Source organism: Neolamprologus brichardi, chromosome 10, assembly GCF_056152115.1.
Source record: "Neolamprologus brichardi isolate AB-2024 chromosome 10, ASM5615211v1, whole genome shotgun sequence".
Taxonomy (NCBI): Eukaryota; Metazoa; Chordata; class Actinopteri; order Cichliformes; family Cichlidae; genus Neolamprologus; species Neolamprologus brichardi.
Window position 1 is genome coordinate 20,176,001 of NC_142113.1, and position 19,250 is coordinate 20,195,250.

A 19,250-nucleotide genomic window follows, 5' to 3' on the forward strand; every position below is an offset into this window, starting at 1 on the left:
CCAGAAATAAAACATTAAAACAAAACTTCTAATCAAAAGAAACTAAACAGAATCTACATGCAAAACAAAACCAAAAAAAAAAAGAAACAAGCATTTTTAAAATTTTGAAGATACATACACTCATTTGCCAAAACGTGCATACAATCACAAATTTACAAAACTTTCATACATACATACAAATATTACAAAAACTCAAATATTAGACATTATTAGGTTATCAAGAAAGGATCAACAGCTTTTTTTTGCCCCCCCTCCCCTACATTTCATGTCTCAGTCCAACTCACAAATATGGAAACCTTAAATGTTAAAAAAAAAAGGAGAATAAAGAAAAAGAAAAAAAACGAGTGTGACAGTAAATCTTTGTCTCTTCCATTCGCTCGATGTGTACGTGTTTTGCCAGAGCTGTCACAGTGTTCAGGAAAACTGAGTAGAGGCACACACGATAGCACCCAAACAGGCTCATACCATAAATCACCTCTGTGTAAAAAAATAACCTGCTAGCTACACGCTCACACACACATTCAATCATGCACAGGGCAAAGGGTAAACACCCCCCTCCCAAAAAAACCTAAACAAAAAACAGAGCCATGCTACAGGTACAATAGGATTAGCTATAGTACAGAATATAAAACATACTGAATACAGTCACATATACATACGTAACACACGGAAACCAGCAGAGGAGGTGAGGAGCAGAGCCACGCAAGACTGACGACATTATACCGAAGAGAAATCTGATGAAAAGGCTGGCGAGAAGGCTGTGAGAATGCGCTCACACACGAACACACTTTCGGATTTTTTAATTTAAATACATTTGATTTTTTTTTTTTTAAACAAATTTTCTGGACTGGGGCTGAAGATTTGGTGTTCAGTGTTTGTCGGACATCTCTTCCAAATTTCTCTTGGAATGAAAAGCTGTATTTTTGGCCTTGCATCGCCCTCCAAAACAAGTAGATAAAGTGATAAAGTTCAATCTATGGAAGGTTGTTTCTGCCACTAGAAGAATGTAATTTTTTTTATTTCTTCAAAATGTCATCTTGCTGAGCGAAACTTCTGAGAAAGCTGAAATTTTGAAATACTAACCATTTAAAGTTATGTTCTCAGAAGTCTGAACGGCAACATTGTGTTTTTTGTTTTTATTTTAGTGGCATAAACAAGCTTCCGTACGGTCATATAATTTTGTTTCGTTTTAAGTTAAAAAAAAAAAAAAGAAGAAAAAAAAGCATTTTCACAATTTTTAAAAGCCTCATCGGAAACGTATGTGCTGTGTGTGCCTGGGTAACGACAGCAGAGGGAGCTGTTGCGTTACACTAAAGAGGCTGGAAACCTGTTTTCCCCACAGTGTGCTGAGGAAACATCACTCATCAAAGGGACAAAAGGAAACCTGCCTGACTGTTTGAGAGCAGGTATGCAGACAATTTTCTGCGTACAGTCTCGTTCAGGCCTTTGGTTGGTTTCAAAATGTCTTAGCTAATAAGCAATCCTATTAAAACGCACAAACACGAGCTTCGGAGCAGTCCTAGGAGGTTTCCTGAGGGCTCGTTAAGCCGCTTTAAGCCTCAATAACCACCAGTGTGTGCAGACTTGACGGGAGTTGATGCACTCAAATGACCTGTGGGTAACTGGGCAACTTCTCAGGTTTTGAATCTGGCAGTGAAAGATAGCCGACAGCCTTTAACATCTTTCTTTAAAAAAAAACCCAGCCGAAGGCAAGCTTTTCACTGTGGGTGTAGGTAACCAGATCAAAGCTGACTGCACTGCACGCTCTTCCTACTTTTAACTATTTTTTTCAACAAATAGCTGGAAAATCCCAGTTGCCAGCTTCTATCCTCAGCTGCTTTTCTGACTCAGCTCCTGCTCGCTTCAAACTTACTGCCCTACTTTTATTTGTGGTTAACGTGACACAACTTCTCCACAGGGCCATCAATAACAGACACTACTGTACGCTCACCAAACCGAGCAAACACTGCCCCAATTCTCTGGAGCAAATCCGCTGTTTTGGAGTCGCCCTCCAAAATAAAAGCCTTCTGAGGTAGTGGATAAAAAGAAAATGAAAAAATTAACTCCACTGCAGAATTTGCCTTTAAAAAGATGTGCCGTCTCCTTTTTTTGTATTCTGAACTGCAGCGTGTCAGGTTTTTTTTATTGCACTACCATCCTCAAATTCTTTTCCTTAAACTATTTGCAAGATGTTTAAAGAATGACTTCGTCTGCCACGTGTTGAACTTAGATCATGGCAAAAGCGAAAGGGGAAGAACAAAAAACTTTCCTGTCGTGTTCCTGGTAGAAGAAACTAAATTACTGCATCAGTAAGTGACAATGTTTTAGCCCTAATTAACTATGTAATGTTATGTGATGTAATTAACTGATAAACGGCCCTGCGTGTGATTTATCTGGATGAGACCACTGAATCCAACTCCAGCTCCACCCTTTAAACACAGGAGTGACGTTACACGTCCCACACGAGCTCAAAGTCCTCTCTCTGTCTCGCTGTAATCATTTCCCCTAAATGACTGAATGACCAGTTAAGGTAAATCCTTGATGCCTGAGTGCAAACTGAGCTTATTGTGTTAGTGCCTCTGGCAGTAAAATAAAGAGAAAAGGAAGGAAGATAAAAAGGTAAAACAGAGTTCCTGTGTTTGCGGGGGAGACAAACGTCACAGTCGCATTTTCACAAACAATGGCCCGACCTGCTGACTCAGCTTTAATGTAATTGTTCACAAACTAACAGAGCTGTGACTGAAATATCTCAGAAGATATTCATCACACAAAGTCCAGAAACAGTTGATGCTCAAATGTTCACGTGTCTGTCAGAGACTCTGCGACTGACAGGAGATGAAAACTCGTTCTCCTGTCTCACATCCATCGCTCCGTCCTGTCTGTTATTGTCTGTTTCAGGCCAGTTTGAGCGTGCTGACGGGAAAGGTTGGGACTGTAACCATGGTGACAGGGTTCAGGACAGTAGCCTGTCCAACCAGCTGTGGGTGAGGGGCCAGCACTGCTGTGGGTTTCCCTAGCGACGGGCTTCCCTGGCTCACCACAGTCGCGCTGTTCACTTGGGCGCCGTTAGTGTTAGTTTGAGGATTGGCCTGGACGTGAGGAAGGGTGTGGTGGGCGAAGGTGTGGGCGATGTGGCCCACCATCGTGGGCTGGGACACAGACATGCCCTGGGGGTAGAGAGTTGGGAGGTGGGATGCCAAAGGAGAGCCCAGGTGGGCCACCGGATGGACGGTGATGTGTCCGATGGGCTGGGCAGTTATTGGCTGGTGAGTGGCGGTGGCAGGGGCAGCCGGAGCCGCTGTGATCGGCTGAGGGGTGGACGAGTTGGGGCCAGGTGATGGGGCGATATGCGTTAGGTGTTTGTGATTGGCGGGAAGGGCATTATTGACAGCCTGGATGACTGAAGCATGGGACACAGTGGCGTGAGCGATGACGGTGGGCTGGACCTGCATGGCTGGGGGCTGGATAGGATGAGGAGGTGGCGGTGGGGGTTGACCCGGGGCTGGAGCAGGGGCAATGGCTTGAGGTGGAGGGGGACCCACGGGGGAGGCGCTGGTGAGAATAGGCAGTGTGGTGTGCTGGATCGCCAGGTGAGGGGTGATGAGCGGCTGAGCTTGTAAAATGGGAGGAGCCGGTTTGGGGAGGGGCGTGGGAGCAGGAGGGGCGGGAACGTCCTCGTCCATATCCTGCTCATAATTATCTTCTCCTTCTGCAGATTAGAGCAGAAACAGTAATCATGATATGAATGTTTACGTAAAAGTGAAATTCAAACCACATTTAAAGACTGCTACATCAAAAAACAAACTTCTTTCATCACCCTTCTCTCCTGCGATTCAGTTTGAAAACAAACTGCTGCAGTCTGTTTCCTTACCTGAGGCCGTGGACGTGGAGGCCTGGTCGTCCTCTGGCTGGATGGTCTGTCTGAGGACTCTGTCGATTTCTATGGCGTCCATGTTCTGGCTGAGCTCGTTCTTCAGCTCGGCCAGCCGCTGCTGCGTTGCGATCTTCTCTCGAGCCAGACGCTCCATCTCGTGCTCGTACTCCTTCTCCTTGCGCTTCAGAGTCTTAAAGGATGACAAAGAGAACAGGTGTAGACTGTTATAAAAATATAATATGTCGTCATATCTGCATTTATGATACAAAAAAAGAAAAATGTCTTAACCAATTACCAACAACAAGTGAAGTAAGACCAGGAGGCCTCATCCTGCAACCCAAAGAACCTAAAGGATGCACTGGGTCAGATTTATCTGAGGTACACAGGGGGATGCTACATAGCATCAGGCGGGTGCTTTTAATGTTAAGGCTAACTGGCGAGTAGCGCAGTCTCAAGTGAGGCTATCTAAAAAATCATTTACATCACTATGACGATGAGTAATCCTGTTGCCGAGTTTCTTTTTAAGAAAAACCTGTCCTTACTTCGTTAGCTCTGACTGATGCTGCCTGGTTTTAAGCAGCTGTTTCAAGTTTGTGCCTTTGAGGGAAGCGTGGGGGGATTTGGCTCTGTGAAACAGTGGAAGTGTGTTAATATGAAACAGACGGGGGACTTTTAATCAACAGCTAACAGCAAAGAAAGGTCAGAGAAAAGGGAAACTCCCTCATTTTGCCTCTTTTAACTAATAACCCGTGTGGCTTTTTCAGAATAAACCCAATACTGTAAATAAACAGCATTACAACACAACTTTTCTTCTCCCTGTACTTCTAAACAAACATTATCCATGCTATCCCAGATTCATACACCAGCGGGAAGTCACGCCTGCAAATTCAAGCATGTCCACACTGCTTTAGTGGCATTTAGTCATTTACCTAAGCTCCTCCCATTTCTTAGATATCACGCTAGGTTTTTTTTTCCAGTGGAGTGAGGCCAGAGTGAGAGAAAACGCCCTCCTGTCTATTATCAACCCCAAATCACTTTGGGGTTGATAATAGTTCCTAATTACTGCTACAGTTCTGTCACTGGATTACTGAAATCTGTTAATAATAAATGCATTAATTTCTAGAGCACCGCCATGCAGCAAGAGTGAGCTGAATGTGTTTGTGGAGGAAAATGAAATGATTATAAACATGGCAGGAAATGCAAGAAGAACGGAAGCTTCATGGAAAGATTTAGGAAGAAAGAGCAGAGCTTTCCCAGCCCGCCACACCATCGTCGTGACCTAGTTTCTGTGTAGGTCAGCTGACGCATGAACTCCAAACACTATGACAGGCTAAGGACATTAAGGCAGATTACTGGTGAGGAATGACGCATGGGAGGAGGTAGAGGGGAAGGTACGGGCGGGGAATGGGAGGAGAAAAGTAGAATAGTATGTTGTGTGCAGATGATTAATTCTGGAAACTAAATATCTGGTTGAGATGTTGAATAGCCAGCATGAAAACTTGGAGGGGAAAAAAGGCTTGGCAGAAAATGGCTTCCTGTGCTAATGAGGGTGCAAATGATCCTCAGTGATGTATCAGACTGTCTCAGAGCGCCACCTCTTCCAGTATAACTGCTGAACAAATCCAGAAGGTATTAGGCGCGTGCCACTTGCACTTTATTCTGGCACCCACCACGAGGGTTTTAACTTTGAAAACAGAAGGAAAATCACAAGGATAGTAAGACAAATCAAATCTTAAGGTGGGTTTTAAATTACAATACTACAGCTAATCAAATGGCTTGAAATAACAGACTTCTGCTAAGTAAGGTAAATGTATGCAGACCTGTCATGATTATGTGTGCATTCACCCCCCGAGGCCCATTTTGAGCCAGCATAGGCTTGTTTGTGGTGGTCTGATTGCTGGTAATTGTGCCGCTGTTATGGAAGACATTGCTGATAAATGTATATCACGGGTGTAATTGTGCTGTCTTTTTTGTTGTGGCTGTGTTTATCTGACAATTAGCGCAAACACGGAGCGAACCGCCGAAAGGATAATAAACAAAAGGGAACTGAGGTAAGGCTGGAAATCCAAGCGATGATCTTACTGCAGGAAAAGCTGTTTACTCTCTGCAGGCACGTGATGGCCTCACACACGAACCCACCTTCCCCACAGCCCTCCTTAAACAGTTCACATGGTGCAGGTTAGCAGCACTCAAATCACTTAACAGCTCAACACCGCTCACACCAACGCCCTCCCCTCTTTGTACGTCCACGCGCGCAGTTGTGTGAAGCCTGATCGTGCGAGCAGTTTTAGAGGTCATAAGTGACGAGGAGGCAGTGCTGGAAATTACAGCAAATCAGTTCCAGTGATTTGTCAGCATAGGACCAGGTTACATTTACAAACCACATGTAACCACACAGTTAAACAACACTGGTGCTTTTGTACTAGAGGTTCTCTGTGTACGCAGTGTAAAATTATTATTAATGATGTTAACATGAACGAGCTGGCATCAATCAAAACATTGATCTGGGCTTCAAAGCAGGCCTTTGGGAGGTACTGGTGAATTTCATTTGATGTTGAGGTAACGATTTATGAGTTTCCAGCTCCAATTTTGAATTGAAGTCAGTTCAGCGCAACCCTACCGAACCCAACTCAGCAATCCAAGATTGACTGTTAAAGTAAACATTAGCAAAACAGTAAAACTTATCTGTAACCAATGCTGTAGCTAAATAAACCATATGCAGAGCACTGACCAGTTTGTCTGTGAATGTGCTTTTAAGTGCAAAAACAAACAAACAAAAACCAAGCACCGTATCATGAGTGACACAGTAATAGTTTCACTGCACTACAGAGTAAACCAAAACCTGTTTTTCCATGATTTTCAAACTACTACTGGAATGTGAAGTCAGCTACGACATCCGACTTCTAAGGTGAAGGCATAACTACACACGTAAGCACAAACGGTCCACAGATAGTACAGACTCGCTGCCTTAACAAACGTCATAGAAGTCTGTGGATTTCTGTGTTTTTAGCCATTTGAGAAGCAAAAGTGGATCGTCATCTTTTTATTGATATTTTAAACCCCACTAACCAAAACATAAATGGTGATTACACAGTGGAAACATTACATGACATAATGTTTTATATGCATGCAGTGTAACCAGGGATTACTGTAAATACTACACGTCATGCTGTAGAGCAGCGGTGAGACCAGTATAAATACTGCATACTCATTATCAGTGTACTTACAACAAACTTGGACGTGCTGAAGCTATCCCCTCCATAAATATGCTTCTTTGCTAAGCTACAAGTATGCATCTAGCTAATAAAGTTATTTGAAAAAGGTTACCAGCTCCAGCAGCTCAGAACAATTAGCTGACCATTGTCACATAGCAAGTACTCCACTGGAGAAACTACCTGCTATGTTTGATACCTTCTGTGGTAGCTAAAATAAACCAGGAGAAAGACTACTCAGGCTCAGTTTTGATCCAGAAAACTAAAGAAAAGTCCCTCCATGAATCATAACGCTGTTCCCATTTTGACCCGACTTCGTTAACATTTACATTTGGCCAGAAGGGCTTCGCTCGACTGTCATTAGCTAACTTCATTAGTTTTTCTTTTTTTATCTTCACAAGGAGTCGAGTTGTTTATTGACATTAGTCATTAGTGAACTCCTTTAGCTAAAATTAGTATCCAAAGAAACATAAAAGCATCTGATACATAAAAAAAAACTCTAAATAGAGCAAATTTAAGGGCAGCTTTCTGTTCTGATAAAAATGCATGTTGTCGTCACAAATTTGAAGCTTGTTTTAACACAGATTTTGGATGGATCAGCATCTCTGGCTGTGCAGTGAGAAACGTTACAGAAGCCAACCAAAGCAGATGCACTTGCAGGCGGTCTTCCCCTGACCCAGCAGCATATCATCTATGTGCAATACGCATAGTGGGTCAGATGTTGATTGAGAAGGAAATTGAATCGGCATGGAGTTCACAAACATGGAGCTCAAAAGATGCCGGGATGAGAAACAATCCATAGCTGTAGTGGACATTTTTAATGCGCCTGTCTTCTCCACTACATGCACTAAACTAAAAGACAAACAAAAGCACGAGTAACCCACTTTAATCAAATGCGTCCGTTTTAACAGTATTTTTGACACTTCTGCAAAGTGTTACTACACACATACAACATGTAACCATAGATCTGCGGAGCTCCACATAGCATTAACGCACTCCAGTGCTGGAGATGTGACACTTAATTGACACAGCAGACTCTTTAAAACACAAGGACTTCCGAAGAACTGCAAGTGTGTCCATGAACATCATTTCAAGGTCTACTCGCATCAACCCAGACACCATTAGTCCTGCACTAAATCACCAAGGAAGCAGCTGCCACCCATAGCTGTTTCCTTGGCAACCCCATTTGTGAGGATTTGGCTGCTTGAGCAGCAGTTTGTAAAAAACATAAGGAGCCCTCTAATTGGGTGAAGCGCAGGGGCAATTACATATAAGGAGTGATGCGACTGGGTGTTTGCCAGTCGGGTGCTCTTGGATCCCTCCCAACCCCCCTCCTCCTCCTCTTTCTTCCACACTTCCATCCCACACTCCCCTCTCCTCCTCCTCCTCCTCCTCCTCCCCACATCCACCACTCCCTCAAGACCCTTCCCCCCTTATTCTCCTGTGCTTCATCTATCGCTCTTTTATCCATCCTCATTTCAGAAAGTTCCCTGTAATAAAAAAAAAGGTGCAAATGACTCAGGTGAGATGAAATTTGCCCTGGAAGGTTTTTTCTTAATCATATGCATCTGTAATCTGATATGAGGACAAGGCAGCAGGACTATCCATGTCTTGAAAGCACCCATGAGTGCTCCATCATCCATACCTGCTGACAGAAAGACCAATATGACCAGAATTTGACTCGTTTAGTCTTGCATCTGGCACACTCCCTCATGCAGACAAACACGGAAGAACGGACTCACTACAGTGCCCCGGCCACCTGCCGCCTGTTGCCATAGTTACCAAGTGCTTTAAAGGCAAGAGACAGCGGGGTGACACAGGACGAGACGGACACAGATGTGGATAAGAAAAGGCTGGGACAAAGAAGAGCTGATATAAGTGCATGCCCCGCTCCATTAGCGTAAACACTGAACCCATCACTGCACATCTCCTTCTCTCTGCAATCTAGGGATGCAAAGCTACTGGAGTGGGTAAGCTGTGGTGACATCATCGGCCTTGCGCTAGCCATGTGCTCAGGTCTCACATGGCTCCGCGAGAAGGAGGGGGAAGAGGTTTACAGGTTCACATGGGGAGAGGTGAGAAGAGAAAAGGACGAATGTGCATTAAGGTCCTGATTATGATTGCAGTGCATGGAAACACCATCATCAATCATTTGAGAAACCTGGATGTGCTACCCGGAGTACTAAAACACCATCTCCAGTTTCTGTTTTTGGCTCAGAACATTGAAGCTGAGATAAAATCACGACTTGCCTGCAGGCAGACGATCAGAAAATTGAAAACTGTTATGAGCGTGCACGCAGGGATATGAATAATCAGGCTTTTTATGCTTCATGGAGAAAGAAAAAAAAAAGGGAAGACTGGGTGTTTGTACGCATCTAAACGCAGTCATTCACCTACAATAAAGCCAGCAAATATTATAAATCAGAGGAGAGTATGCCACAATGAAACCATCAAAGGAAAACAGAAGAAAAGTGAAGCAATTCATCAGCCTCAACATAGTGTGATAAAGGAAAAGCATCCCTCTAAGATATTACCCAACCAGCTCCGCAGTACAGTGTGGGCTGGGGAAAATACTGCAAGCAACGCTGACATACACTAGCCGTGTGTCTGTTAAGCTAATGATTACTCTGCTTCTCCACAAAACTTCAAATGTCTTGCTGTGTCTGCCAAATAGCCCCAAATCCTAAAATATCTAATTTATAATCCTGAAAAATGGATAAAAAGCAGGCGATACTTAATGTTTTTCTGTTTGTGCACACCCCCTCCAATATACTGATATCACTGAATGTTACACGATCACCTAGAGGGATGGTCTTTCAAATAGTTCTGCAATTAAAATAAAATAAAAAAACAACAACAAAGTTTATTCAACTTCTTCTTCCCATCAGTATAACTACTGCCAGAATATCGAGACAAGTTAAACTGGAGGTGAAAGGTTGCAAACTGTGTGTGCAGTGAGGTTAAACACTGCTGTACAAACAGGGCACACATGAAAGGTTAGACTACAGACATACTGACTCACCTTTCACCCATACTAACAAGACACTTTTCACTGTATATTACCTCTAAAGCAAGAAACGTGTATCTAATATGTGCTGTTTGTGTTTCCTCAACCGCAGCTTGGCTCTGCCTAACAACCATCATCATCTTAAAGATGGCCTGAAATCCCTCTGCGCTCTGCTTCCTAGAGAGCAGCCCATGAACTTGCAGTCATCTTGTTTTGAATAAATTCCCTCATCTCACGCCCTAATTTAGCTCCTTCCACTGACTTTCCACTGCGTATTTCATTGGACTCAAAATCTTAAAGCTTACACTGCAATAAAGTAACCCCCTACATAGACAGTAGCTCCACCCTGACATCTATTTCTGCTAAAAAAAAAAAAAAAAGTACAGAAGTCCTCATTCGTCTACTTTTGCAGACTGAATACTTCCCTCTTGGGGCTATACAGTCGTCCCTCCACCCAAGTACCATCAGCCCCCTGCCTCGATGTGCAATGTTAGATCTTCTAACAAAAAAAAGTTGCCATTTTATCCTTTCATGTTATGTAGTTCCCACAAGATTTGCTGTGATGTGATGCAAGTCCAGGTGTGCTGTGGGACTTTGTGACAGCCATACATTATTACTACAATATACACGAAAAGTTAAGAGTGAAATGTTGAGAGGTTGTACCAGTAGTTTTTAGTTTAAAGCATAAAAATAAGTTCATTCAGTTGCTGAATGAAGGGAATTAGAAGAAGACACACCAAAGGCCCTGACTGAGAGGAGGAGAGTAATAAGAGTGATGTTTTTGTGTAACTAACAAACAGTGCAAATTGGCCACTGCAAATGAGAAAAAACTAACTGTCAGTGAACAGTCTGGAGACAGCAACCCGTGTTACTTCAGCTGAACTGGAAAAGGCAAAACCCTGAGCCCAAGAACGCCATCTGTCAGAGAAAGTGCCGGGTGTTAACACTAGGACTGCCACGATTTTTCGACTAGTCACGATTTTGTCGACTATCAAAATCGACGACGACTGATTTAATAGTCGACGCTTCGTTTGAAGCTTTGTAAGATCACAAAAGACGCAGGAATAAGTAGTAGGATTTAAGAGTGAAACAGAAGATGGCAGCACTGCATGTACAAGGATGCCAGCTGCCGTTAAACCCCGAAGAAGAAGAAGCTGTGTCCCAGAATTCATAGCGCAACCCTGCTCAGTTTCCAACAATGGCGGCAGCTACTTAGTTTTAATATTACTCTTATTATTCTTTCTGGGTCACAAAATAAAGTTTAACATATTTTCAAGCGAGAATGTAGCTGTGTAAACCTCAAATATCTGCTCAGTTTATCAAGACACCACATATTTTCAAAAGTGCGCCGACATTTTCGGAGACGTCTGTTACCCACTAGCTCGATAGCTAGCAGGGGGCAAGGCTCACCAGAGCCGGTGAGAACACCGGACTCCCAGCAAATCGTTTTCAAACCCACCGCCGTCTTTCGCTACTCAGGTTAAATATATATAAGTCACTTAGATAACTTCAAAATGTTATTGTTTGGCTTTTTTTAGTATTTTATTTGCTCCTGAGTAAATCGGTTTGGCTGAGATTAAAGTTATTGTTTTTACACAGCTGAATAAACGTCAAGTAGACAACTGATTATCAGAAGTGTGAGATGCTGGAGAATATACTCCGGTGTCCCGTTATATTTTAGATAGCAAGGAGTTTATTAAACTTCACCGAAACAATCTGCAAATTTCATTAAAATTTAATAAACTATCATCTTGTCTTTATTTTTAGTTAGCACATACCTTAAACACTTAAAGCTGTAAGCTAATGATAGTAATATAAGAGCAGATGCATGCTGGTGCAATAAGCTGTACGTTTTACGTCCAATGGATGCATGATCTGATTAGTCGACTAATCGCAAAAATAATCGGTGACTAGTCGACTATCAAAATAATCGTTTGTGGCAGCCCTAGTTAACACTGTGCCAAACCAGGCTAAAAAGACACTTGTAGCTCTTTTCCATTAGTACCTACTTGGGTCAGCTTGGCACAGCTCTACTCGGTTTTTAGGCTTGTGTCCTTTAGCTGGTACCAGATAGGTTTAGTCCCTACTCGGTTGAGGATCCAAGCAATCTGAGGTAATCCGAAAATATGACATTAACAGACTGCACGTCACTGACTGGCTGGACAGTGGCATCACTCAATGAGTGACAAGAGCGTCTCCTTCACAAAAAGGAGACGCTCAAAACCCCCATTTTTTTAAAACCTCGGAGCGACAGAAATGGCCACTGGGTTTGACAAAAAGCCACACACTGAGCAGCAGTTATATCATCGCCTCGACGTCCTCCTTTGTTGTGGCATTCCTGTGGTATACAAATGACAGCACGGGACATTCGGCCATGTTGCTATAACGACCCCACGCACATTAGGTGGTACTCAGTTGTAATGGAAACCGACTGAAACAGTCGAGTCGAGTCAAGCTGTGTTGAGGCGAGCTGAGGAGGTACTAGTGGAAAAGGGCTAATGAGAGAAACTTGGCCTACAGTAGAAGAGTGCTTGAGCTGAACCAAAGTGTCTGCAAAGGTGATTGAGGCAAGAAATATGTTAATAAAGTTGTAACACTGTTACATAAAAAACTGCAGGCATCAATCGAGGTCCAGTTGCCACAAATGAGCTTTAGATGAAGTCCCTTCATCTAACAAGACAATCTAAAGAAGACATCCATGGATAAAGGTGTGCCTTGAACTTTTAGTTTCCCCTCTGATGTGACTTGGAACAAAAACTTTGAAAACCACCAATTTAGTTCAGCCTGTTTCTTTTCTATCCCTACATGACTACAGGGCAGTGCTGGAACAACTGGTTACCACTGTATAGACCAAGGTCTTGGAAACAAAGAAGCCTCCAAGTATTACATTATACTGACTGATTCACAAGCATGTAGCAGACACTGTATCACCGTCACAAGATACTAACCACACCAATAACACTGGACCTATGACCTATGAGGTCCCCAGAGCTCAACCAGTTAATTCAAGTCCTGACAAAGTAACATGAAGAGCTTGCTGGGGAAAGCTGAAACTGTCCTTACCTGTATGTAACGCAAAGCGCTGCGGAGAACACTGAGGTTGGACGTTTTCTTCTCATCAATGTTCGGAACATTTTTCTTCAGTGTCTCAAAACACTCCTTCAGGTGCGCTCGCCTGAAGAGGCAGAAATGTAAGAGTCGAACTTCATATGGTAGTCTTTGCTCAACTGTGAATATTCACCATTTTTAAGAAGGTCGATTCTTTGCGTGGGATTTTTACCAACACATTTCAAACCTCCAATTTTGCATTTTTGATGAAGGATTTCATGGATTTATATTAGTTCAGGAACTGCCGTGACCTTTGCCCTCGTTAAATGTTTTCATGAAAAACACCCAGAAAATGTGTGTATGTGGAAGGCAAGTTTTCCTCAATTTCTTTCAACATGAGAGGGGTTACCATCATTTTGACTAACCTGTTCTTCTCCAGTTTATTGTGCACCTCTCTGGTCCCCGCCCTGGAAAGGCAAAATAAATAATCAACCATAAGCCAATCACTCTTTATACCTTATTTAACACACACACAGACAGACACACAAACAAACTCACCCTCCTGGTCTCCTCTTCCCTTCCATTCCCTTCATTTCCTCCATGGTCACCCCGTTAGGTTGTGGCTGAGGTATGGGTGGGGCCTGATGAGGAACCAGTGCGTGTTGGGAGCCATTAGTGCTGATGGGGGCCGGGTACTTGATCTGAACCTGAAGCTGTGATGCTCCAGGCTTTACATCTATCAGCTGCTCACTGGGTTCCACTTTGATCTGAGGGGAGCACAACAGTTGACGAGTCGCCGGCTGAGGTGGAGGGGAGGAAGAGTTCTTGACTGGCGGGGAGCTGTTGAGCGTCGCTGCTGCAGCAGCAATTGGCGTTTTGAGCGGAAGGGGCGGGACTGAAGGCGTCGCGGTGACAACCGGTACCATTGGGATGACGGCAATGGGGAGTTGACGAGTAGGTAGAGACGGGGGCGGTAGGACAGGAAGGTGATGCGGCTGTTGACGGTGAGTTTCATCACCCCAGGTGACATGGTTGGCTCCTACTGGCTGAGATGGTGAAGCCACAAGTTCCACATGCTTTGACTCCGCCTCCCTTCTGATGAGCTCGTTGTCTTCAAGTTGCTCTTCTTCTAAAGGAGGAAAAGAAGTAAGTTAAAGTCAAATAAGGAATAACATCAAACAAGTAAGAAGAACAAGGATGGATGACTATCACTATTGGCGGATAACAGTCTTGTTGACTGTCGTCTACAATTACTGATGTCAGCAACTGAAATGCATCTGTTCTCTGTTCAAAGACAGTGTGATAAAGAGCTGAAAAGACCTTTAGTTACTTGATATAATAAAGATTCTCTGGCACAAAAGAAGAGTAAATAACTATAAAAATAAAACAATCAAACAGAATAAAATGCAGCCATCAGTGCCGACTATGAGCCAAGCTTTTATAACATCAGCCCAGGATTTCAGAATCAGCGTGACAACAGTAGTATGTAAGGAGACAAGCAGGAATGTGATGTATATGATAATCTGGCAAGACTGGCCTTTCAGTAGTTAAAACTAGTTTTCACACAGTATTTCTGCACATTTTACTCATTAACAGGCTGCGTCATTGTCCAAACGTAGCACACAACACAAAATAGTCCACATCAGATTGGTTCTCACTACTGGAAATACTTCGTTTGGTTTAGGCGAGGGTGCTGTCTGAATAGAGCATGCAGGAGGCAGGACACACTACGCCCACTCATTCACTGTGGATTGCAACACAATCAGACGTCACACTGACTGTGTAGCAAGGATCTGGCAGGACAAAATCTGTTTAATGTTCACCTATGTCAGACATTTATCATATCTGAAACGCGCTAGGAGACCACATCTGCAGTGGTCTCCTAGTGCACAATGGACCTCTGTGGGGTGGGAGGGGTATGCTCCTTATCACTACTGGTTCACATACAATTAAGATGTTGAGTCTGGGGTGTCTGACAGAAAAGGAGGTATTGCATTGTTCTCTCATTTCTGGCCATTTGAAAAAAGAAATGTATTGAATGCCTGAGTAAATTAACCTCCTGTTACATTTTTATTACAGCCCTGGTGAGTTTCCTTTGATGAAAAGCCAATTTTATTCCTAAAATCTAGAAAAAAAGTGATCTGTGCTAAATGCAGAAAGCACTCTTCATAAATTCTGATTTCATCAACCAACATATGACCTATGTTCCCTACAGGTCCTCTTAACAGCTTCACTGCTACGCTACCGAATCTGTCATGATGGATTTCACTTTGTCTGTATCATGCACACCAACACTTCCTGCACACAAACACGTACAAAGAATGATGTCATCAGAGAATGAGACAGTGAGGAGGGGCAAATAACCACATTAACTGTCTCTGAATCTATTGCCTGACTGGAGAGAACACCCCTCAGTCTGCCCTGTGATTGGACCGGTCCAGCACTGAGAGAGCCTCTCGTCCTGGGCTGCGTCAGGGCGTCTGACCAAGAGTTGAGGACTGTTGTGAAGGAGCCATTCGGCTGGGATAACTAGAGCTGGCAGCGTGACAACATACAAATGAAGCACTGTTGTGCTGCAAACAAAGGCAAAGACATCATTATGCAGAGGCAAAGAAACACACACACATACACACAGTGAGTGATGATATGAGTGAGTAGTTACTGCACACTGTAGCAGGCAGACTAGAAAGTAATGTGGAAAGCCCTCAGTCACCATGGAAACAGCAACATTAGAAGATCCCAGGGATTCCTCAAACCTGCACAACGCCAACACACATCCCAGCCACCTCCAACAAAACAGAAACAGCACATGCCAAGATGCCTAGCTGTGCGTTAAGTAACACTTTCGTTTCCTGTCTGCGTGAGAATAAAAACTCCTGATGACGCAACCCGGGCAAAAGGCCTGCGTAGTCAATGATACGATCACGACCACAGACATATTTCTAATCACTTCTGGAAGAATATATTCCTTTGAACAATAGGATTTGATAACAACAATGTTGAGAGAGCTCCCACAGAGTTATAATCAAGTTATCTATATACTGAGAAATCATCCTCCGACTCCTTCTGAACAGCACAGGCTGTCCTTCCTTTGATGCAAAAATCACTAAATCAACTGTTGATTAGTCAATGTTAAAAAATTAAACTGTAACAAATTTGTAATATTTTGAACGTAAAAATATTAAAACATATTGCATAGTGGTGTCACATGTGAACACAGAAAAATTTGTATTTAAATGTTTGTTTATTTGCATCTTTAGTCACTTTACTCATTATATATATTAATAGCTCATTTATTTTGTGCATCTTATTGAGCTTTATTTCAGCTAATTTGTTAGAATTCTGGATAAAATAACAGGGATCTCCTAACTTATGGATTTAATAAAGTACCTACTACATATCGCTTTTAATTCAGTGTAAGCTTATTTAGGCTCCATCCCTTCAACATATCACATAGAAATTAACATGCATAGTTGCAGTTTGAACATTTTCAAGTTTTTAGACAGCTTCTGAAATAAAAAAGCCAAATTTTGCATTAAAAAATTATATATCAATAATATAATAATTAAAACTAAAAATTGAAGTAACAAAATGTTTTTCAGTACAGTATACTCTATATAACATAGAGATGGTGTTTATCATCATGATTGCTTTCACACAGCTGCTATGTGATGACAAAGACTGAAAGTGAAAGAGTTAAGATAAGTCACACTGTAACTCAGAAAATGGAAATCCCTCTGTTACAGGCATAATAATACTAATACAAAACAGTTTAAAAAGCACTTAATTACATTATTCATTGTTATTATTATATTAATAATAATAATAATAGTATTATTATTACGTAAATTATTATAATTTACGTCGCACGCAAACGTAAATTACATAACTTCTGCATTGAGGCTGGGCCGAGGAGAAGGGCGGTGAGCTGCCCTACTTACCCCCCTTTTCTCTCTCTTTGACCCGCCACTGTCAGCACACTGAATGGGAAGGGCGGGGACGAGGAGGGTGTGTGTGCATGAGCGTAAGTTTGTATATTGGGGGGGATAGAAGGGGGTGTGCACGTGGTAGCTGTGGGCGGGCCCTAGCACGCGGTAGGGTGAAGCACGCCGAGAGGGGGAAGGGGAGCGGGGGGCTGGTTTGCCTGACACGTCATCTGATGGGAGAAACACAAAAAGGCAGCCTCCCCCACCCTCTACACCCCCAACCCCCTTCATCCAGTTCAGTGAGTGATCTTTACGTCGATTGACAACTAATCGGAGGAGCACGAGCCAATATGCATAAGTTTGAGCACTGATATACAAATGAGGGCCGGGGTTAGCGCGCGAGGGCCCGCCCAAGTGAGTGTCATAAGATAGCTGAGCAATGTCAGGGTATTATGTAAAGAGCAGCCTCAGCTCGCCACCGCCCTGCCGGCGCTCGACGGACAAAAACTGGGGCAAACTGATCCAGGGGAAATTTTTCATTGGAAAAATATAAAAAAAGAAAATTATAATAAACCTTTTCACTGCCGATTTTACAGATTTCCAAAAGCGCGTGGGGGTATTACACAGTTACAGCGCGTGTATGAGCTGAACACACACATTAAGGACTTCTATGACAATCACACAATTTATAAATGGACCACGGTTAGTCACACAAAGTCTCCTGTTCCTGCCTCTCACCCACACACACGCGCGCACGCGCGCGTACGGTGAGTCACTGGAGTGGTGAAACTATGACTGACACACACACACTCCCGAGAGCGCGCAAAGTTGTTCGAAAAAACAACTTTAGTCGTTTCCGCATTAATGCGGGGGAGGCTGTGCAATAAGTAAGCACCTGGGGTTTGGTGGTGGTTTTCTGTGAATCCTTCTTATTTATTTTATTTTTTTTGACAGGAACCCAAACAAACGCCTCATAGGCGGATCGATTACAAATGCAACCCGCTGGTAGTAACGGGTGTCGGTTCCTCAAAAGGGAGTATGGTATTAAACACACACACTGTACACTGCCCTGCACGTTGAGCACGAACCCCCTGGTCTGCTGTTCAACTCACCACGTGTGGTCTGTTGTTGCTGCTGGGCTTGCCATTCCAGATACCTGGCCGCCTCCAGAAGCGTATCGATGCTCATTGCGCGTAAAACCTCACGGCAGGAGACCCGGTAGCCCGGGACGGAAGGAGGAAAAAGACCGAGGGAGGGGGGAGGGAGGTAAGTAGCGTCCCAGTAGTAAGCGTCGTATGCACGGTTCACACCAGCCCTCCCAAACCTTTCGTCCCTTGGGTTTCTCCTGAAAGCACACGGGCGATTTTTAATCCGGCCGAACGGAAAGTAGATCCTCGCATACGTAAAAAATAGGATGGCAACAAGATGGCGATGCGAGCACGGGAATACACACAACAAGGCGAGTCGTGTTCTCGTTAGGGCCCGCCCCTCCCGGATTACTGCCCCGCCCTGTTACTATGGCCAACCACAAAATCCGGCGACCGAACCACTTCCCATTCCTCCGCTCTCTAACTTACCAGGTTGTTAGCACCTTCCATTGTTCATTTATTAATATTCCTAATGGCATGAAGATGAATTACAAGCTCCGCGAACAAAGGGGCTCCTCGTGTAGTGGCGTTATCCCCGCAGGATTCGAGAAAGGAAACCCCCGTAGCCGTAAACGTCCCTCCATGTTTTTCTTTCCGCCGCTGGCCCGCAGCGCATGAAGCCCGATCAGGCGCCAGCCAGCCAATCAGCACTCAGAACAACAAGGCATGGTGCTGGTCCACATGGGCACCCGCCCGGCCTGAGCGCAGCTCATTTGCATGGCGAGAGCGTGACTGGCCACCCTTTCGTCTCCGGATCAGAGCTGTCAGTCAAATCACCAGGGGGCGGGACTTATCAGAGGAGAAGCAGCTGACCACAATGCACTGTGATGTAAAAAATGTTACTTAATTATTATTTAAAAAAACATACAAGTAGTTGCAATTATTTGCCCATAAAACCCCTTTTACAGTAAATTATATTTCCTTTCTGCCATTTACCTCACTTTTTTTAAAGTCTCATCCGCGCTGTTTCTGTGCCACACACTGGAATAAAGAAAGGGGATGTTCCCTCTCTGTAGCTACATGCTCCTGCCCTTT

The 19,250-nt window shown here is 43.6% G+C and overlaps 1 protein-coding gene across 1 annotated transcript; it reads right to left on the reverse strand.

Moving 5' to 3' along the window:
- Window positions 1–785: 785 nt before the first annotated feature.
- mntb (MAX network transcriptional repressor b) lies at window positions 786–18,534 on the reverse strand. The gene is made up of 6 exons (XM_006784863.3): window positions 18,180–18,534; window positions 13,700–14,270; window positions 13,567–13,608; window positions 13,157–13,268; window positions 3,872–4,064; window positions 786–3,709 (listed from the first exon to the last, which is right to left on the reverse strand). The coding sequence occupies exons 1-6, from the start codon at window positions 18,253–18,255 to the stop codon at window positions 2,895–2,897; spliced, it is 1,809 nt and encodes a 602-aa protein (XP_006784926.2). The 5' UTR covers window positions 18,256–18,534; the 3' UTR covers window positions 786–2,894.
- Between the last annotated feature and the right edge of the window lie 716 nt (window positions 18,535–19,250).